The sequence below is a fragment of the Pseudophryne corroboree genome, chromosome 10 (assembly GCF_028390025.1).
Source record: "Pseudophryne corroboree isolate aPseCor3 chromosome 10, aPseCor3.hap2, whole genome shotgun sequence".
Classification (NCBI taxonomy): domain Eukaryota; kingdom Metazoa; phylum Chordata; class Amphibia; order Anura; family Myobatrachidae; genus Pseudophryne; species Pseudophryne corroboree.
In genome coordinates this window covers 30,458,266-30,480,718 of record NC_086453.1, presented here as the reverse complement: position 1 = coordinate 30,480,718, position 22,453 = coordinate 30,458,266, and the positions used below count along the sequence as shown (strand labels likewise).

Here is a 22,453-nt window from a genome sequence, read left to right as displayed (position 1 = left end):
AGGCGGTCACACTGTTGGCATTGGCATCTGCTAGATGTGTGTCAGAATTGGGGGCATTGTCATGCAAGAGCCCCTGTTTGATTTTCCATGAGGATAGGGCTGAGCTCAGAACGCATCAGCAATTTCTTCCAAAGGTTGTGTCAGCTTTTCATATCAACCAACCTATTGTGGTGCCAGTAGCTACTGACTCCTCAATTACCTCAAAGTCCTTGGATGTGGTGAGGGCTTTGAAAATTTATGTGAAGAGAACTTCTCATCACAGGAAGTCGGACGCTTTATTTGTCTTTTATGATCCCAACAAGGTTGGGTGTCCTGCTTCTAAGCAGTCGATTTCTCGTTGGATTAGGTTTACTATCCAGCATGCTTACTCTACGGCAAGCTTGCCATGTCCTAAATCTGTTAAGGCCCACTCTACTGGTAAAGTGGATTCTTCCTGGACGGCTGCCCGGGGTGTTTCGGCTTTACAGCTTTGCCGAGCAGCTACTTGGTCTGTATCGAACACGTTTGCTAAGTTCTACAAGTTCGATACTTTGGCCTCTGAGGACCTAAAGTTTGGTTAATCAGTTCTGCAGGAACCTCAGCATTCTCCCTCCCATACTGGGAGCTTTGGTACATCCCCATGGTACTAAAAGGACCACAGCATCCTCTAGGACGTAAGAGAAAATAGGATTTTAATTACCTACCGGTAAATCCTTTTCTCGTAGTCCGTAGAGGATGCTGGGCGCCCGCCCAGTGCTTCGTATTCCTGCGTTGTTACTTGGTTCAGTATTGTTGTTTCAGCCATTGCTGAATTGTTCCAAGTTGGTTAGCTTGGCTTTCCTTTTTGTTATGTGTGAGCTGGTATGAATCTCACCACTATCTGTGTATTTCTTTCTCTCGAAGTATGTCTGTTTTCTTTGGCACAGTTTCTAGACTGGGTCTGGTAGGAGGGGCATACATGGAGGGGCCAGCCCACACTATTAAACTCTTAAAATGCCAGTGGCTCCCAAAGGATCCGTCTATACCCCATGGTACTAAATGGACCCCAACATTCTCTACGGACTACGAGAAAAGGATTTACCGGTAGGTAATTAAAATCCTATATTAACAATACCTATACACTGATAAAAAGAGTTTACTTAACAGGAAGAGCAATTTACCTGTCCGAGAACAGATAGCAAAAATGCATTATTCTATGGTTATCTATTGGAATTTTAACATAAAATAACCTCTTACAAACGTCATCCGATAATCAATAATTTATTTATTTTTGTTGCATTCTTATTGCAGCTGCAGAGAACATTATCTGGAATAAGCGTGGTTACATGTATGTTCTATATTAGTCTTTTTTAATGTTTATTCACATCTTTTATAGCACATCTTACATACAATGTACTATGATTAAACATATATCACAGTGAGTGTAGCATGTGCTGTATCCTTTGGCAACGGGATATCAGAGTTTATCATTAGAGCACTGCAATTGTATCACTGAAAGATAACATCATTTGGTTGCTATGGGTTACGATGCATGTATTATACTGGCACTACTGTATAAATAAGCAAAGTTGTCTATTTTTTGTGCTATAAAAGAAAGAAATGGGCAAGACAGAAATGTAAGTAAATTCTATGGAGACTCAGCCTTCGCCTCACGAGCAGACATTTTGCTTGATTTTGCATGTAAAGAATGATCCTGAGGCTTCGCAGGTGCTATTCTCGGGGCACGGCTCATCCTCGCAGCACACCCTGCCATCATGGCAGGCGCACTTTGTGTTGCAGGTAGATTCTTTCCAAAACTCTTCACCTTCTTTGGCAAATTTTGCTGCAAGAGACGTTTGAAATTTGAGGAAGAGAAAGGATAAAACATTTGTTAACTTGGAATGGTCAGCGCGCTCATTGGGGGAAAAAAGGGGGGAGTGTTGCGGGATGGGATATGGCTATAGATATGTAGATGTGTTAAACTGTTTGCGTATGAATGTGGGTTTGCAGCAATGATCAATCTAATGGTGGTTTCTAGTCATTCACTTTATTGTGGTATTTGAATATATCTTACTAATGGTATACAAAAAATGAACCCCAGCTCAGGCAAATCCTTGACAAAGGCATCCGTGCTGAAACGCGTTGGGAACTTGCTAATTCACACCACAATCATTCACAGCTCCCCTTCCCCGGCCGGAGAAGGGAACACAGCGGTATTCCCTACAGACAGAGCGCTCACGTGACATCGAACGTGACGCTCGAACCAGGAAGTAGCAGAACGGGACCCGTGGACGGAGGAGACCGGCGGCTGCTGGAGAAGCGTGCGGACCAAAGGAGACGGAGGACACTGACAAAGAGGACCGAGGCCTGAGGTTGTGGAAGGAAGAGACGCGGTCACCGGCGGCAGGCAGAGACCTGCCCCCGGCGGTAAGTGTGTGATACACAGCCCACGACCCCACAACTCAGCGCCGCACATGAGAGGGGACTGACAGGCGGGACGCCGCACTGGTCATATCCCCCAAACATTCAATCAGGACACAGCTTCAGAGGGCACATAGGCACCCACCACACCTATGGTAAAGGTGACCCGCAGGGTACACCTGACATTTACCTGAGCTGGGGTTCATTTTTGTATACCATTAGTAAGGTATACCTTGCAAAGGGTAGTCTGCAGGACACACCTGACAGTGGTGAAGGAACGGTGGGATAAGGAACCATTATATCATTACAAGGAGGTTGCTGACCTGTAAGATATATTCAAATACCACAATAAAGTGAATGACTAGAAACCACCATTAGATTGATCATTGCTGCAAACCCACATTCATACGCAAACAGTTTAACACATCTACATATCTATAGCCATATCCCATCCCGTAACACTCCCCCCTTCTTTCCCCCAATGAGCGCGCTGACCATTCCAAGTTATATATTCCAGTAAAGGAGGTAGGACGCCTCCAGGTTCAGCAGCACTCGTTAGCATCCTTTCCCCTGTGAGCGCAGCCTCCATCCACATTTATAAAACATTTGTTAGGCTTTCCTATTTTACCATGGACAAAATCCACGTATGGTTACAGTAAAAAGTAGTCATGTCTTCGCAGGTTGGGGCCATTGTCTGGTTCGTTGGAGACGTGGCCTAATCCAATGGCAAATGTCAGACATGCTGGTATTTAAATGAATTAAAGGAACTGTAGTTCCAGGAACACTGCTGCTTGGAACACTAAGTTCCAGGACTCACGCTGACATTTTCAGTTTGTTCAGATTTGTGATAAATTGCATAACTGATAATAATTTACACTTGTTTAAATGATCAAGTACTAAAAGGAAGGGTTAATATTATTAGTAACAATTCTTTTTTATCTGATATATTCTCCCACATCCTGTGGCTCAACATCAATTATTGAAATATTGTCGCACAATGGGGGTCATTCCGAGCTGATCGTAGCTGTGCTAAATTTAGCACAGCTTCGATCATCTTCCCAGACATGTGGGAGGACGCCCAGCACAGGGCTAATCTGCCCCGCATGTCAGTCCGCCCCCCCCCCCCCCCCCCGCACAAGTACAAAAGCATCGCACAGCAGCGATGCTTTTGTACTTGACGCTCCTGCGGCTGGCCGGGAGTTACTCGTCGTTGCCCCGGGTCGCAGCGGCTGCGTGTGACATCACGCAGCCGCTGAGGCCCTCCCCCGCAGGGTCCGGCTAAACACGCTCGTGCTGCCACCTCCCTCCCAGGGACCGCCTCTGCCTGTCAACCAGACAGAGGCGATCGCTAGGTAACGACGGCCTTCGGCCATCTGCCATGCGCCAGCGCACTGCGGCACCGGCGCATGCGCAGTTCCGACCCGATCACTGCGCTGCGAACAACTGCAGCGTGCGATCGGGTCAGAATGGCCCCCAATGTTTTTAGAACAAATGTTTTTATGCATACAGTACATAACAATAATTAATTTAGTGTCATATCGTTACACACTAAGGGGTCTATTTACTAAGCCTTGGATGGAGATAAAGCACCGGCCGATCAGCATCTACCTGCCATGTCACAGGCTGGGTTTGGAAAATGACAGGAGATGATTGGCTGGACTTTGGGGGTTATTCAGGTTTGTTAGCAAACCAAAAAAGTTAGCAATTGGGCAAAGCCATGTTGCACTGCAAGTGGGGCAGGTGTAACATGTGCAGAGAAATTTAGATTTGGGTGGGTTATATTGTTTCTGTGCAGGGTAAATACTGGCTGCTTCATTTCTACACTGCAATTTAGATTTAAGTTTGAACACACCCACCCAAATCTACTCTCTGCACATGTTACATCTGCCCCCCCCCCCCCTCCTCCTGCAGTCCAACATAGTTTTGCACAATTGCTAACTTTTTTGGTTTGCTAACAAACCTGAATAACTTCCTTTATCTCTGTCCCCTTTATGTCATGATCCTGGCCATATATCCTTTCTGTCTCTAGGTGTCACTCTCTGTCTCCTGGTCTGTCTAGCAGTTCCCACTCTGTGACCTGGCAGGCTTGATTACCTAGTTATGTGCAGCTGTGGTTTGCACCTGGGAAGCTGCTATTTATCCTCTGTTCACAAGCACTCCTGTGCCAGTTCATCAAGTCTACCTTTGAGGCTGCAATCTCTCAGCTCATTGTTAATGGACTACTGAGTAGCTGGCCTGCATTCTCCCAGTACTCAGGTAACCTGCATTCTCTCAGCTCATCGCTAATGGACTACTGAGTAGCTGGCCTGCATTCTCTCAGCTCATCGTTAATGAACTACTGAGTAGCTGGCCTGCATTCTCCCAGTACCCAGGTAACCTGTATTCTCTCAGATCATCGTTAATGGACTACTGAGTAGCTGGCCTCATTCTCCCAGTACTCAGGTAACCTGCATAGATGACCTGCATTCTCCCAGTACTCTGCTATCCTGCATAGCTGACCTGCATTCTCTCAGATCATCGTTAATGGACTACTGAGTAGCTGGTCTGCATTCTCCCAGTACTCTGCTATCCTGCATAGCTGGCCTGCATTCTCCCAGGACTCGGGTAACCTGTATAGCTGTATAGAGCTGGGGCCTGGACTGCACACCCTAGCTTCTTAAAATGGGATGTGCTACCTTGCTGGGACTAAGTACTGCAATACTACAATATAGGAACAAAGGGTGTAGGTGTATAGCTGACCTGCATTCTCCCAGTACCCTGCTATCCTGCATAGCTGACCTGCTTTGTCCCAGTTCATCAATAATGGTCTACTCATGGTAACTACAAGTAACAGAGTAGCTGGCCTGCATTCTCCCAGCACTCTGGTATTCTGCATGTTCACAGCTACTTGCTTACATACTTGGTCTCTTATCTGTTGATAGCACAGTTTATCCCTATGGATTCTGTTATTTTGCATTTATAAATCTATATACATTCCTTTTGTCTCTGTATACCTCATTTCATGTACCTCCTGCGCACGCACACACAGAGAAGCCTGGTATCCATGACACTTTATTTCCATCCAAGGCTTAGTAAATAGACCCCTATATTTACATTTTCTATCAGTTGAGATATTCATTCTATCGCTGATATTTTTTGTTCATGTCTAGTGAATAAACTGAAATGGTACAAGGGGAAGCAGTAAAACTACTAGAGGTAAAAAAAAAAAAAAAAGCTTCCTCCAGGCTATGTCTGAGCTTCCTTCCAGGAATAGCTATAGACCATAGCCTAAAGTCATGGACTGGCCGCACAGTCTACATACTCACTGAACACCCCATCCAGCTGGTTTGGGATGAGCTGGACTGAGAGCAAAGCAACTTACAGGTGCGGCACATGTGTGAGAACATCTGCAGCAGTTGTGGGATGAATGTCTCAAACAATATATGATTTCTGCCGCAGAAAGAAAAGAATGCCACGGGTGTGTGTATCAGTTATATAGCTTCAAATGTGGCTATATACTGATCAGTAAGTCAAAAATGTTGTTTACATTTGTTAAATAATTCTATGCTTTCATTTCAGATAACAATGAACATTAAACTGATGGTCTATATATATATATTTTATGAATACCTTGGAAACTGCAACCTCCGAGAACCTTGAAGACGTCAACTTCGAAAACCCATCGTCCAGGGAAGTCTACATTAGTTGTTGACTTAATTTTCAGCACCTCATCCGTTCTGGATCCAGGAATATTAAAGTAATGAGTGTCATCTCCACTGTTAAATCCAGCCTGCCAACGTGACAACATCATGTCCATTCATTTGTGGCTGTTCAAAGTCATCTTGACATACAAAATGTGAGACTGTATAACAGGGTATCCGGCACACCTGCCCTGCCCACAAACCCCCCCCCCCCCCCCCCCCCCCCCCGCCCACCTCCTCACTACCCGAATCACATAAACCACAAGAAACAATGTCAGGCACGTCATTGATTGTAACATCATGTAATGGCTTAACAGTGTCTAATTGAAATAGTCACCTATTGTATTTGAGACATACTGTACCAATGACAGCAATTTACCAGGGGCTGTATTGAAGGCGGTGAGGTGTAAATAGGTCTGGAACTAGAGCCAAACTATTGTTAATTGTAAGTGAGATAAATGATTAATCATTGTGGAAGTAACTTAATGTATGTACTACTGAAAAAATGAAATACTTGCAATTATTAATATATATTTATTATAGATATTAATATTTAAGATCACATTTACTGTAGTTGGAGTAGAGTGATGCCAGACGGCCCGTCGCCATTAAAAGAATGGTATTTGGATTGCAGCAATACCATTTCTAAACTACAGGTGGCGATACAGAATTGGTGACAATTATAGGGTACAATGGTGGTCATTCCGAGTTGTTCGCTAGCTGCATTCGTTCGCTGTGCAGCGATGAGGCAAAAAAAGGCACTTCTGCGTATGCGGCGCAATGCGCACGCGCGACGTACTATTACAACAGACGATCTAGTTTCACACAAGGTCTAGCGAAACTTTTCAGTCACACTGGTGGCCACAGAGTGATTGACATGAAGTGGGCGTTTCTGGGTGTCAACTGACTGGTTTCAAGGAGTGTTCGAAAAAAATGCAGGTGTGGCAGGCGTGGCTTGGCGAACGCAGGGCGTATTTGTGACATCAAAACAGAAACTGAACAGTCTGAAGTGATCACAAGCGCTGAGTAGGTTTTGAGCTACTCTAAAACTGCACAAAAAAAACGTTGCCGCCGCTCTGCGATCCATTTGTTCGCACTTCTGCTAAGCTAAAATACACACCCAGTGGGAGGCGGCATAGCGTTTGCACGGCTGCTAAAAACTGCTAGCGAGCGAACAACTCGGAATGACCACCAATGAACACAAGCTGTAAGTAAAGGAGTCAGTATTATCATATATGCGGTAACCAATTCAGTGTTAGTCCACATGTAGGATATGTCATTATTGTACCGTAAGTAATAATAATACTGTATAGTATATATATTCTGTACAAGGTTCAATATAAATATACAATATTAGTGTAGTTTTATTATATATGTGATAACAAAATTCAGTATGAATGCAGTTATATAGGAGAGCTGCTTTTATTGTGTATACGGTTCCAGAGTCAGTATAAAAGTATGTATAACATAAGAGAGCTGGTATATGGGACGAGAGCTGGTATATGGGACGAGAGCTGGTATTATTACATACAAGTAGTAGACACAGTATCTTTGAAAATACCTGAGCCGGGGTGCCACCCAAGCCGGTCTCGGGGTTACCATCGCTGGCAGTCCCAGTTGTCCACTGAATGTCACCATAATTTAAGATGGCAAAGTAATGGAACCCGTCTGTGGTAAGGACAGCCTGGAACGTGTTCACCTGAGAATCCACCCCGCCCCAAAAATAAAAATAAATAAATAGCTTTTAAGGAATCACTAAATAAATTGCACAATTAATTGCTCTGTTTATTATTGTAACATAATGCATAATATTAGGGTTACAAACTGTTCTAAGGGTGGGATGTACTAATAGTCTTTGCGGGCCATCGCCGTCCATCGCACCGAAGCTTATCGCATATGTACTAACGTATGCGATTAGTATCGCAATGCGATGGCTGAGGCCCCCTGCAAAGCTTGGTGGTCCAGAGGAGAGAGTGTGTGGGGGCCTCCAGCCCCGGGAGGTGACGTCTGCAGTCAGTCCCAGGCTCCTCCCCGTAGCCGGAAGGACATCTGGCGGTTTTGCTGGGGGCAGGGCCGGATTAAGCCTTGGTGGTGCCCGGGGCACTTAAGACAGGGGTCCCTGATGGAAGGTGGGGGTTGGGGGGGGGGGGGGTGTATATTAGATTGTGCATACCGCCCAACATGTCCCATTCCAGGAGGGACAAAATGCTCTCTACCTGGACTTCCCACTTAATATATGATTGGCGTTACCTGTGTTGAACTATTTAATTGATAAGAAAGGTGTTTCAACACAGGTAATTGCAATCGTAAATTAAGAAGGAAGACCAGGTAGAAAGCATGTTGTCCCTCCTGGAATGGGTCATGGTGGGAGATATGGATTGTGTATATTAAATTCACCCCAATGGTGTATATTAGTTTTAAACTAATAGTTTAATAATAGCTGGGTACTGATTAAAGCTCTACCTAATTGAAAGACAACTATTATATAACCTTTTCAGACAACTTAACCTTAAAATACACATAGAAAAATAAAATAATTAATCTTATCACATGAAAGAATAGCAGCAGCCTCTATACTACTTACACACTGGGACAGGACTCAGGAGGACTCTGTGTGTGTCTCTAGACCCAGATGGTTTAGTTGCATAACAGTTTACACAAGACTCAGACACCCAGGGAAGAGGAGAAGCTGAGATACCTATGTCACTCCTATCCTCTGTCGGTAGCTCATGAAACATGATACTCCTGTGTCTCTGCCTGCACTGCCACTGTCCTGCTCGCATTCTGGCTGCTGGTTCTGCTGCTGCTTAAGAGGGAAAGCCGGTGATTTCAGTGCACTCTGGCCAGGGGGCCCCCTGACAATGGGGGGGCCCGGGCTACAGTATGCACTGCATCCCCCCCTTAATTTGGCTATGGCTCGGGGAGGAGCAGGCTGGGATCCGGGACTGTGATGGGAGGTTGCCTGCACTCGGGTATTGGGGGGGCAGCAGCGTGAGCAGCACTGGGCGTTGGGGGGCGGTAAGAAGCCCAGAGACTTATATAGGGTATAAACCAACCTGGTTTTGCCTTGTAAATGTTTTCTGCTTAAAAAAAAAATTTGTGCGCTCGGCCGTCTCACAGTCCATTACATCCGGCCCCATGTGTCCAAATCTGTACTGGGACTCTGTACGTACAAAGCTGGGATGTATGTGCAGCTGAACTCAGGCATATGTGCCTCAACTCAGAACACATTGTACATTTTCATGCATATCGGACTGGTGTTGAAATCACCATGTGTCCAAGTTCCAACAAGTCATAAACCCGCTGTTCTACCCTCGTCCGGGCTCGCAAGGAATACATAAGATTCTGGCTGCTCTGCTAGTAACATTAGCAGATTTTTTGTAACCCAAAAAGTTCTGTATCCAGGAATTGTTGGTGAAAATCTGGGAACGGTACCTATAGTTTGTACCAGGATGAACTTAATAAAACATATTCATTTATATAAGCCTAAATTATATTTTATAGTATCCCATCAAAACAAACACATGTTTAAACAATCCTTGATAAACATATCAATGATGTAGGTGAGATGGGACATTACTGACCTTGGTAGATGCTGCACCATAATAGGCTACTTTGTCCCAGGTGGCGATGAAAGCCCACGTCGTTACGTAATGTTTGAGTGGAAGATGCTTCGCCATATCCCGTGTTATCCTCTGCAGTATAGCGGGGTCTGTCGTCTCCCTATAGTACACTACACCTCCCAGATTATTATCCACGTCTCCCCAGAAAGGGGTGACGAACGTTTCACCATTTGTAAGTGGGAAAGGATCAGGTGTATACTGCGACACTGCGCTGTTGAATGAAATCACCCCGTTGTTGTTCACCTAGAGACAGAGAGCAGGCGATAGAAAAAGATGTTCAGCATTCTACGGAAAATTCTACAAGACATTTATTGATTGTGCCATTTGGAAACGAGAGTAAGATAAATAGGGCAATGAGAAACTGATAATACTTCTACTCTTCTACAACACATCTTTGTTCTAGGCTCAAAATATATATATATGGACCCTACTTACATAGAGAGATTTGTATTCTTTCCCAAAGAATTTAAAGGTGATAGAGAGGGGGACTTCTCCTGATGTCCCATCATCTTCTATTGGGGTCTTATTGTCACCCTGAGCCGGTCCATACGGATAAAGAAGGTCATCTGAGGAACATGAAATAAATCGGTGTAAGCAGCAGGGGAAGAGCTATGAGTGAGGAGACGTCATACAGTATGTCCTTTCCTTCCACTTACCGCTATCGTCACTTGCGTACTGCTGGGCCGGTTCTGTTTGAGAAGTTAAACGGTTCTGTTTAGTTTGTTAGTAATTGCTGTTATAAATATCAGAACGTCAGAATAAAGCAGGACATGCAGTAATGTACAGGGGGTGAGAAGGATAACACTATCAGGCCAGATAAGCATGTTGTGTCACCCATGTATACCTGTATTCACACGTATGACATTAGGCAGTGCACATCTTATGGCACTATGGATATAGAGTAACACAACGTGCCCGTACGTACACCATACAGCCGCTGAGCCTCACCAGCGGGGTCTGATCTAACCTGGCCACATGGGCATCTGCAGAACTGGCTAGTACCAACTGAAGTGCGCAGGACGCCAGGTGGAACAGAATTAGGCCAGAAACGCACATTGGGGGCCATTCTGACCCGATCGCTCGCTGCAGTTTGTCGCAGTGCAGCGATCGGGTCGGAACTGCGCATGCGCCGGCGCTGCAGTGCGCCGGCGCATGGCAATCATCGTTGCCTAACGATCACCTCTGAGACAGATGCGGTCGCTGGGCGGGAGGGGGCTGGGCGGCGGCATTAAGCCGCCGTTTAGGGGGAGCGGTCCGGCCAACGCAGGCGTGGCCGGACCATTGGGGGGCGGGCCATGGCGGCTGCGTGACATCTCACGCAGCCGCTGCAGCCAGCGGTAGCGACGAACAACTCCCGGCCAGCCGCAGGAGCTGCGCTGGCAGGGAGTTACTGCAGAAATACAAAAGCATCGCCGCTGTGCGATGCTTTTGTATTTGTGCAGGGGGGGGGAGGGGACTGACATGCGGGGCGGACTAGCCCTGTGCTGGGCGTCCTCCCGCATGTCAGGGAACATGATCGTACCTGTGCTAAATTTAGCACAGCTACGGTCAACTCGGAATGACCCCCATTGTCAGAAATGTATAACTCCACTTCCTGGGGCATATGCACCAACGTTTGGAAAGAGATAAAGTGGACGGAGATGAAATACCAGCCAATCAGCTCCCAACTGTCACTTTGCAGGCTGTGTTTGAAAACTGGCAGTTAGGAGCAGGGTAGAAATGATTAGAATAACACAAATAAGATTTTTATAATCTATTATTTGTTTTTTTTTTAAACATATGTATAGTCACAGCTCTGTAGTATTCTGGGGGTATGAAAGGAGAGGCACTGCCTCACCTCACCGCACATCACTGCCTCACCTATACAAGCCTCATCACTGCCTCACCTATACAAGCCTAGTGTGAGGGCTCTATCACTATACATGGGGGTAGAAGTTTCCTGTTTTCTGACCTATTGCCGACTCGCAGAGTAGACTAAAGCAAAAAAAAAGAAAAGGAAACGGGACAACAAGCAAAAGGCACAGACCATAGAGTCCCGCTGGGGCCACACGCAGAAGACTTTCATTATTTTAAAAGTTTGGACATGTAAGAAACACATGATTCTTCCATATGTATTCCCATAACTGGCCTTCATCATTAGGTCAAACACATTGTCCTGTGAACATCTGGACTGTAGGTTGGTGTGCAAGATCCCTTGGAAGTAGTTGCGGGATTGACACCAAAGTATTCATCCTCATCCAGCCGTTTGGTTACAGATAATTCAGACCTGATTGCAGCAGCAAAATTGTTCTCTAATGGGCAAAACCATGTGCACTGCAGGGAGGGGGGCGGGGGGGGGGGGGGGGGGGGCAGATGTAACATGTGCAGAGAGAGTCAGATTTGGGTGGGGTGTGTTCAAACTGAAATCTAAATTGCAGTGTAAAAATAAAGCAGCCAGTATTTACCCTGCACAGAAACAATATAACCCACCCAAATCTAACTCTTGCTGCACATGTTATATCTGTCCCACCTGCCAGTAGCGGATCTTGCCACGGGCAAGCAGGACTTTTGCCCGGGGTGCCGCCTTCCGGAGGGCGCCGCACCAGGGCAAGATCCGCTGCTGCTGTGTGCTGCCCGCTGCCCCCCTGCTGCCGCTGGCCGCTGCCCCCCGCTGCCGCTGTGAAGGGAAACTAGACGCGTACGCATCTAGTTTCCCTTCGTGGAGAGGTCCTTTACTGTGCGGTGCGCGATGACGTCATCGCGCACCGCACATCTTTTCAGTCTGTACAGGGGGCATAAATGACCACGCCCCCTGTACGAAGCCACGCCCCCTATTGCCGTCGGGGCGCACAGAGCGCCAGAACCGGCCCTGCCACCTGCAGTGCACATGGTTTTGCCCATTAGAGAACAATTTTTCAAAATAACAGGAAAGGAGGCCAAGGAGAGACAATTAGATAGGATCTGAAAATCCACAAATATTAAGGAACAGACTTGTGTGTGTGAGTGTCTATGTATCTGTGTGTGTGAGTGTCTATGTATCTGTGTGTGTGAGTGTCTATGTATCTGTGTGTGTGAGTGTCTATGCATCTGTGCAGGGGCGGATCCAGAAAAAAATTACAGGGGGGGGCACCATAAGGGGTGTGGCTTTGTTGGAATGGGCGTGGCTTCGTTTGAATGGGCGTGGTATTGCAGGAAAAGACTACCTTATACCCCAGTTTTGCAACCTGCACGCCCAGACGTTGGCCACCACAGGAAAGAAAAATAATTCTGATTCATGCCCCTTACATTATTTGTCATTTTTCCTCCTTATAGTAATGCCCAGTATACATTATTCCACATACTGCAATGGCCCTTAGACATTATTCCACACACAATAATGCACATGACACAATATGCACACACTGTAATGCCCCAGACACATTATGCCACACACCGTAATGCCTGTGACACATTATGACAGGAATCGCAATGCCCGTTATACATTATGCTACACACTGCACTGCCCCTGATACATTATAGCACATACAATGTCTGTGACACATTATGCCACACACTGCAATGACCTTGAGACATTATACCACAATGCCCGTGATATAGTATACCATACACCGTAATGCCTGTGACACATACCGCAATGCCCGTTATACCCTATGCCACACACCGCAATGCCCGTTATATATTATGCCACACTGCAATGACCCTGAGACATTATACCACATACCACAATGCCCGTGATATAGTATACCACACACCGTAATGCCTGACACATTATGACACAAACCGCAATGTCCGTGATACATTATGCCACACACTGCAATGACCCTGAGACATTATACCACATATCACAATGCCAGCGATATAGTATACCATACACCGTAATGCCTGTGACACATTATGACACACACCGCAATGTCCGTGATACATTATGCCACACACCGTAATGCCCATTACACATTAAGTCCTACAGTAAGGCTTCTAATTACTTTTCAAATACCTGCTCGTTGTCAGGGGTTTCATGCACTGGGTGTCATGCTCGTTGCCAGGGGTTTCATGCTCTTGGTTCCATGCACGGTGCCAGGGGTTTTCATGCTCAGGGTGTCATGCTCGTTGCCAGGGGTTTCATGCACTGGGTGTCATGCTCGTTGCCAGGGGTGTCATGCACTGGGTGTCATGCTCGTTGCCAGGGGTTTCATGCACTGGGTGTCATGCTCGTTGCTAGGAGGTAGTCCTTGTTGCTAGGGCTGTGCTCCCAGTGCCACATATGTCCCCAGTGCCAGATATTCCCCCACGGTGCCAGGTACTCACATGCCCCCAGTGCCAAATATAGCCCCCCCCATGTGTGCCAGGTACACATATACCCCCAGTGCCAGATATTCCCCGACAGAGCCACATATGCCCCCAGTGCCAGATATCGCCCCCCCCCAGTGCTATATATGCCCCCAGTGCCACATATGCCCCAGTGCCAGATATTCCCCCCCCAGTGCCACATATGCCCCCAGTGCCAGATATCCCCCCCCAGTGCCACATATGCCCCCAGTGCCAGATATTCCCCCCCCAGTGCCATATATGCCCCCAGTGCCAGATATTCCCCCCAGTGCCATATATGTCCCCAGTGCCAGATATTCTCCCCCCCCCCCTCCCTGCCAAATATGCCCCCAGTGCCAGATATTCCCTCCCCAGTGCCATATATGCCCCCAGTGCCAGATAATCCCCCCAGTGCCATATATGTCCCCAGTGCCAGATATTCTCTCCCCCCCCCCCTCCCTGCCAAATATGCCCCCAGTGCGTCCTCCCCCCCCCCCCTTCCTCCGGCCGGCGGCCGCGGGTCACTGTAATAAAGGAAGTGCTCACGAACGGCACTTCCTTCATGAGACCAGCGGCCGCCGGAGACCCAGGAGGGACACAGGAGAGGCGCGCACTGTGCCCTCCGTGTCCCTCCTAACAGCAGGGGAGGAAACGGGACCGCAGACTGACATGCGGACGCTCGTCCGCATGTCAGTCTGCACTAAAAATTACAGGGGGGGCACGTGCCTTGGTGCCCCCCCCCTAAATCCGCCACTGCATCTGTGTGTGTGTGCCTGTGCAGTGTCGGACTGGGGCATGTAGGGCCCACCAGGGGTATGCAGTGGTAGGGGCCCATGTTTAGGGGTGTGGCCAGTCTCTGGAAGGGGTGTGCCCGGCCACCACATTGGTTTGCCTAACCATTTAGCATGGTTTGGGGCCCTTGATAAATATATACAGTAAATACTGTAGTGCATACGTGATAATGTCCTAGATTAGTAGCAGCACAGTCTGGAACCTGATCCCTAGAGGAGGGAGTGGGTCACCAGCAGACCTTAGGGCCCACCGGTGGTTTCCCCTGTACCCCTGTGGACCAGTCCAGCCTTGTGCCTGTGTATCTATGTGTGTGTGTATATGTGTCTATGTATCTATGTGTGTGTGTATATGTGCCTGTGTATCTATGTGTGTGTGTATATGTGTCTATGTATCTATGTGTGTGTGTATATGTGCCTGTGTATCTATGTGTGTGTGTATATGTGTCTATGTATCTATGTGTGTGTGTATATGTGCCTGTGTATCTATGTGTGTGTGTATATGTGTCTATGGGCCTGATTCACAGCCGGACGGAAACTCAATGCCGTAAGTGAGCAGCTTTGAATTTCCGTCCGATCTCTAGAAGTGGGCGTGCAGGCGATGTGTCAGTAGAAGAGACGCCTCCTGCATGTAGCTGCGATCCCAGCACAGCGACCAACCTCCCAAGCTGGGATCCAACATCTGATCATCGATTTCACGCAGCTGGCCAACGGAAGTGGGGGCTGCGAGGCCAGAAAGCGGGGGTGACATGCTCCTATTTCCGGGAACGCAGGCTTACCCCTGCCACCTGCCCACCCCCTCAACGCCACTACGTGTCAATCAGTCAGAGGGGCGCTAGGGGGCAATATCACAAGGACCGTTCCGCACATGCGCAGATGGACATTGCGCAGCTGCAGATTCCCGATAATTGGGAGTCTGCGAGTGTCCCCTCTCCTCTGAATCAGGCCCCATGTGTGTTCTACTGGGTTCATAGTTGTAATAAATCAGTGTAAGCAGCAGAGTGCAGTGACAGGATGAACGAGGAGACGTCACATATAATATCTGTGCACGTACCGTTATCTACATTTGCTGACTGCTGGACGGGATCTATGCAAGAAATAAAACAGTTCAGTTACATTTGTTAGTAATTGCGGTTTTGTACATATCAGAAATAAATGAAAGCAGGGCATGCATTACATTGTACCGAATGATGGTGGTCATTTCGAGGTGTTCGCTCGCTAGCAGTTTTTAGCAGCCGTGCAAACGCTATGCCACCGCCCACTGGGAGTGTATTTTTGCTTAGCAGATGTGCGAACGAAAGGATCGCAGAGCGGCTACAATTTTTTTGTGTGCAGTTTTAGAGTAGCTCAAAACCTACTCAACGCTTGCGATGACTGCAGACTGTTCAGTTCCTGTTTTGACGTCACAAACACGCCCTGCGTTCGCCCGGCCACGCCTGCATTTTTCCTGGCACGCCTGCGTTTTTACGAGCAGTCCCTGAAAACGGTCAGTTGCCACCCAGAAACGCCCACTTCATGTCAATCACTCTGCGGCCAGCAGTTTGACTGAAAAGCATCGCTAGATCCTGTGTGAAACTACATCAGACGTTGTAATAGTACATCGCGCGTGCGCATTGCGCCGCATACGCATGCGCAGAAGTGACTTTTTTTGCCTCATCGCTGCACAGCGAACGAAAGCAGCTAGCGATCAACTCGGAATGACCCCCCGATATGTAGTACAATATTAGGCCAGTATAGCACATTGGGCGAGATGTATTAACATACATCGCCGCCCCTCGCCACCTACTGCAGCGATGCTAATCGTATATGTACCCTCGGGGGTTTTACCACATTTTACCTTTAGTACATCCCGCCCATTGTCACATATATACCCTTATTCACAATATAACACTAAGATGCAGCTGAGATTTGTAAGACTTTGAATCGCTGGCAATCTCTCTAAGGGGTCTATTCATGAAGCAGTTAAAAGTGTGGAGAAGTGAGCCAGTGGAGAAGTTGCCCATGGCAACCAATCAGCATTGAAGTAACATTTATAATTTGCATAGTATACAATTGTACGGAGCAGCTGATTGGTTGCCATGGGCAACTTCTCCACTCTTTTCACTGCTTCGTGAATAGACCCACTGGCGTTTCTATAATGGGTGCAGCGTGCGCGGTGCACACGGGCCCTTGAGTCCAGAGGGGGCCCTCACTGCACACACTGCACCCATTTTTAAAATACTCACCACTCCGAAGTCCAGCGCCGGCATCCGCAGCGCTATTAGAACACAGTGAAAATGGCTCAGCGGTCATTTTCACGGAGTTCTGCGCATGCGCATGAGAGAAATCTCAGGGAAAATGGCCGCCGCGCCATTTTCCCGGAGATCTGTGCATGCGCAGTTGAATCTGAGCCCTCTAGTGCTCAGACGCTACAGCGCTCCAGGTAGAGAGGAGGGGGCCCAAACGGAGGAGGCTGAACACGGGTCTCCTCCTCTCTTGCCCCTGAATAGACCCCTGAGTTACGTATGCAGGATGTGACACGCGCCCAGGCTGCTAATAACTGTGTGCAACAGTGAACTAGGAACGTAATGTTTATACTGAGGACAAGACCCACTCATCCTCAGCAAGGAATAAAATCAATTAAAAAAAGTGTGTCAGTGTATGTGTTTGCGTGTAAATGTGTGTGCGGTATGTCTACTGCAGATTTTGTTTCACCCTGGGCCAGACCATATGGATATAGGAAATCCTCTAGAATGTGGGGAAAAGCTAAATAAATCAGTGTGAGTCGCAGGAGGAGAGGTATGAGGGAGGAGGTCTCATCTGTTCTCTTGCACCTACCGATATCTTCATTGGCGTACTGCTGGATGGGTTCTGTAAATAGTAGAAGTTCAAATGAAAACAGCACAGGCATGGAATTATACAGCAGGACACGTGGAACATATTAAGGCCAGAACAGAACGTATCACACTGCTGGCTCCTGCCAGCATATATATGGGGAGATAAGTGTTCTCACTGTCTTTCTATTGGCAGCACTCTATCACCCAGATATAACTCACATCTTGTTTATAGCAATGGGCTAGGTCCAAATAACATGAACAGAACAGAGAATGTAAATATATATATATTTTTAAAAAAACATGCTTGTGTGTGTATCTACTGCATATGTCAGTGTGTCTACATGTGTGTGTGTCTCTGTAGGTGTGTGTGTCTATGTGTATGTGTGTCTATTTGTGTGTGTGTCTATTTGTGTGTGTCTGTGTGCCTAAGTGTGTATGTGTGTGTGTGTGTGTGTGTGTGTGTCTGTCTATGTGTGTACATGTTTATGCGTGTGTGCCATCATGGCCTACCGGGGTTATGTGATCACCCTGAAGGTGTGTACACTTGGAGAGATATTTTCTTGCGATTTTGACTACATAGTCAAATTTATAAGGAAAGTTAGTGCAGATCGCAAGGTGAAAGTCACCTTGCCAGAGCCGGCCCTAACCAATATGATGCCCTAGGCAAGATTTTGGCTGGTGCCCCCTAGCACCGCTGCTAGTTCTGCAGGAGATGCCTGGCATGAGTCAGCTGGCAGCTCTCCTAACGTCGGGTGCCTTTTGTTTATGAAAATGCATCTTATTTGCATTACCATGTGGCTAGGATGCACAAGTAGCTTCTGCTGATTAAAATGATATGCAGCATGCCTATATTCTGTGTGCGACTGCGGCTGTATCTGCATACGAAATGCTACATTACAGTGATTTCCAGGAACACACACAGAATATAGGCATGCCGCATATCATTTTAATCAGCAGAAGCTGCTGGTGCCCCTAAGCATACCAAATGCCCTAGGCATTTGCCTAGTTTGCCTATGCCTAAGGCCGGCTCTGCACCTTGCTATCCCGTTGCGATACCGATGTGCGGTCCCGCGAGGTCGGTATCGCCAGCCTAGGTAGACTGTGCAGGCAAGTCAATTTTGACTATCTTGTATAAATGTATAGTCAAAATTTACACTTAGCCAAAATCGTACATAGTATCGCAAGCACAGTCATCTAGGCTTGTTATACCGACCATAGTCCATGCCGCATAGTGAGAATCGGGGTTAGCCTGAATCTCACAGCGTGCACACACCTTGAGTCAAGCCATAGGGATGAAGAAGAGTTTTGAGAAAGTGGGAAAACACTAAATAAACCAGTGGGGAAGAGGGAAACGGGGAAAGGGGGGGGGGTCATCTCTTTAATTCTCTTGCACGTACCGTAATCTTCCTCTGCGTACTGCTGGACGAGCGCTGTATTTGAAATCAGACATTTTAGTTTATTAGTAACTGCTGCTGTAAGTATGAGAAAGTCAGATTAGAGCAGGGCGTGCAGTAATGTACAGGGGATGAGATGTGGCACGCTGTTAGGCTAGAAAGGCACATTGTCACATACGTATACCTTTATTCACAAATATGACATCAGCCAGCAGACATCCTATGGCAACATAGTCCAGTAACTAAAGACCCCCCCATACCCCTGCAGGCACAGCCGCCCTGCCGGACCAGTGAGGACCTTATATACCTGTAATCTGGCCACATGGACATCTGGCTGATCCATATATCAATCACATTTCCCTCTGCTCCCAATTGGCGTTAGAGTATTGGGTCTAATACGGCTTACCTGGCTATACATATCTCAGAGTGTATGGGAATATAAGCACACCAGTCCCTTCATACTGTCACCTGAGTTACCTTTTATACCTATCACCTGCTTGTGGTAATACAATTGGTCAGAATTTCTGGACCAAGGACAGAGCCCTAGACAAGAACCCCAAATTGGGTAGTATTGGCCCTCATTCCGAGTTGTTCACTCGCTAGCTGCTTTTAGCAGCCGTGCAAACGCTAGGCCGCCGCCCTCTGGGAGTGTATCTTAGCTTAGCAGAAGTGCGAACGAAAGGATCGCACAGCGGCTACCAAAAAAATTTGTGCAGCTTCAGAGTAGCTCCAGACCTACTCCTAGCTAGCGATCACTGCAGACTATTTAGTTCCTGTTTTGACGTCACGAACACGCCCTGCGTCCGGCAAGCCACGCCTGCGTTACCCCAGGCACGCCTGCGTTTTTATCTGGCACGCCTGCGTTTTTTCACACACTCCCTGAAAACGGTCAGTTGACACCCAGACACACCCACTTCCTGTCAACCACTCTGCGGTCAGCAGTGCGACTGAAAAGCGTCGCTAGACCTTGTGTGAAACTGCATCGGCTTTTGTGAAAGTACATCGTGCTTGTGCACTGCGCCCCATACGCATGCGCAGAAGTGCCGTTTTTTTTGCCTGATCGGTGCGTAGCGAATGAAAGCAGCTAGCGATCAACTCGGAATGACCCCCGTAGTATTATATATAATTAACTGTTATTCTTGCACTTATGACACAGAGATAAGGAGAAGACATTCATCCAATACTGTACGTAACCGTCTTGCTAAAGTATTTATCTGAAACTGTTTTACCTGGTCCTGTTGATCCCTGGTCAAATAGTGAAATCAAAACTGCGAGAAAAGGATTTGCATTAGAGTTTGTTTGTGGCTTTTAAATATTTACTGTTTCTGCGCTGTCAGGAAATGTTCCGCACTTACCAAGTAGCAGCAGCGGCGTAACTCTCCCGGTCACCTTCATCTTGTCTCAGTTCTCTAAGACGCTGCAAGAGTTATTGATCATCTCTTAATTATTATTATTATTTTGAAGGAGCTCAGAATCTTGCTTACAAATCTCCCACCCTCTCATTAACTAATAGAGGTGTTGTTGTGTAGGATATTTTATGAAATACATTCCCTAAGAGTGTCCTAGTATTTACATGTACTGTGTAGGGTGCAGGCGGTGATAAGGTGCAGTATTGAATAATAAACTACATTTCTTCTTGCAAAAGTGAGTTCTAATTCGGTTTATTCTATAAAAGCTGGATACACACTATAAGATTATCTGTCCAATCGTTCTGGTTGAAACGAAATTCTGCTAATGTATGGGAGCAAATGACAATTGACCATTTGTTCCCAAACATTGGAAAACTGACAAAACTGGACGTTCAAACAAATTGGTTAAATAAACTTGGGGGATAATTCAGACTTGATCGCAGCAGTAAATTTGTTAGCAGATGGGAAAAACCATGGTGGTCATTCCAAGTTGTTCGCTCGTTATTTTTTTGTCGCAACGGAGCGATTAGTCGCTAATGCGCATGCCCAATGTCCGCAGTGCGACTGCGCCAAGTAAATTTGCTATGCAGTTAGGTATTTTACTCACGGCATTACGAGGTTTTTTCTTCGTTCTGGTGATCGTAATGTGATTGACAGGAAGTGGGTGTTTCTGGGCGGAAACTGGCCGTTTTATGGGTGTGTGCGAAAAAACGCTACCGTTTCTGGGAAAAACGCGGGAGTGGATGGAGAAACGGAGGAGTGTCTGGGCGAACGCTGGGTGTGTTTGTGACGTCAAACCAGGAACGACACTGACTGAACTGATCGCAGATGCCGAGTAAGTCTGGAGCTACTCAGAAACTGCTAAGAAGTGTCTATTCGCAATTCTGCTAATCTTTCATTCGCAATTTTGATAAGCTAAGATTCACTCCCAGTAGGCGGTGGCTTAGCGTGTGCAAAGCTGCTAAAAGCAGCTTGCGAGCGAACAACTCGGAATGACCCCCCATGTGCGCTGCAGGTGGGGCAGTTGTAACATGAGTTAGATTTGGGTGGGTTATAGTGTTTCTGTGCAGGGTAAATACTGGCTGTTTTATTTAAACACTGCAATTTAGATTTCAGTTTGAACACACCCCACCCAAATCTAACTCTCTCTGCACATGTTACATCTGCCCCCCCTGCAGTGCACATGGTTTTGCCCAACTGCTAACAAATTTGCTGCTGCGATCAACTCTGAATTACCCCCTTGATTCAATCAATTCATCCGAACAACCATCTTTATCCATTTTCCAGCTTTTGGGAGCAAATGGTTGATTGTCATTGGCTCCCATAATTAGCAGATTTTCGCTCAAACCTGAAAGATTGGACAGATAATCTTATAGTGTGTATCCATCTTAAGGAATGTGTCATTGACTATTATGACATTTTCTGAAACATTTATGTGAGCGGGGCCTCTCGTTCCTACACATGCACGAGTGCTCCCCTAGCTGGTGGTATTTTGTAACTCAGCCCATAAAAGTATTTCAGTAAAATATCCATGTTTTATTGATGCTTACCTGTGTGCCGGGCAGTGCTCTGCAGCCTGTGGCCACTCAGATGGGAGATCATCTTATACAGTCCGGGCTGAATGAAAGGGGTGGAGTCTATAGTGTTTAAACAAATGTTAACACCTATTGCGGCGTTATTCCACTATCAAGTACCAGGACGTTGTGTGTACACTTACCACTTACAACAATATTTAAGTATGTCTCTAGCAATGCAATGCTGTTGATTTTTTGACACCTTTCCTTACTGATGCGCCCTATTTAAACAATGATTCATGTCACTATTTAGGTTCAGCCTGTGCTATTTGCAAATACTTAAGTGAATGTTTGCGCTGATTTGAGCCTGCCCTTCCCCACTCATTTCCAATCACAGCCTTACGTTTTAAAGATTCTGAAAATTTCCCTATTTTTCAATATATGTCAGCTGTATATTACAATTTCTATTGTTCAAGATAACATGCAGTTCCCACTGTGGGGGAGGTGTATCAACCCTTGGATGGAGATAAAGTGGAGTAGTTTCCCAATCAAGCATCTACAGTAAC

The 22,453-nt window shown here is 46.7% G+C and overlaps 1 protein-coding gene across 2 annotated transcripts; it reads right to left on the bottom strand.

The window, feature by feature from the left end:
* Positions 1-1,223: 1,223 nt before the first annotated feature.
* On the bottom strand, positions 1,224-22,010 carry LOC134965873 (alpha-tectorin-like). Of its 2 annotated transcripts, XM_063942259.1 has the most exons (12): positions 21,924-22,009; positions 20,320-20,381; positions 20,194-20,232; positions 18,968-19,000; positions 17,572-17,604; positions 15,809-15,841; positions 10,339-10,371; positions 10,118-10,248; positions 9,644-9,925; positions 7,621-7,758; positions 5,989-6,148; positions 1,224-1,801 (listed from the first exon to the last, which is right to left on the bottom strand). In XM_063942259.1, exons 2-12 carry the CDS (start codon positions 20,357-20,359, stop codon positions 1,629-1,631), a joined length of 1,095 nt encoding a protein of 364 aa, XP_063798329.1. In that variant the 5' UTR covers positions 20,360-20,381; positions 21,924-22,009; the 3' UTR covers positions 1,224-1,628. The 2 variants fall into 2 exon arrangements, with proteins under 2 accessions (XP_063798329.1, XP_063798330.1); XM_063942260.1 differs by lacking the exon at positions 17,572-17,604 and having other exon boundaries at positions 21,924-22,010.
* Between the last annotated feature and the right edge of the window lie 443 nt (positions 22,011-22,453).

Bases quoted from the DNA above. Each gene is read 5' to 3' on its own strand.
- LOC134965873 (XM_063942259.1), bottom strand. From the start codon at position 20,359: ATGAAGGTGACCGGGAGAGTTACGCCGCTGCTGCTACTTG. The intron at 15,842-17,571 runs GTAGGTGCAAGA...TTTCTTGCATAG, and splicing joins GTACGCCAATGAAGATATCG to ATCCCGTCCAGCAGTCAGCA. The intron at 1,802-5,988 runs GTATTCATAAAA...CGTCTCTTGCAG, and splicing joins CGGAGGTTGCAGTTTCCAAG to CAAAATTTGCCAAAGAAGGT.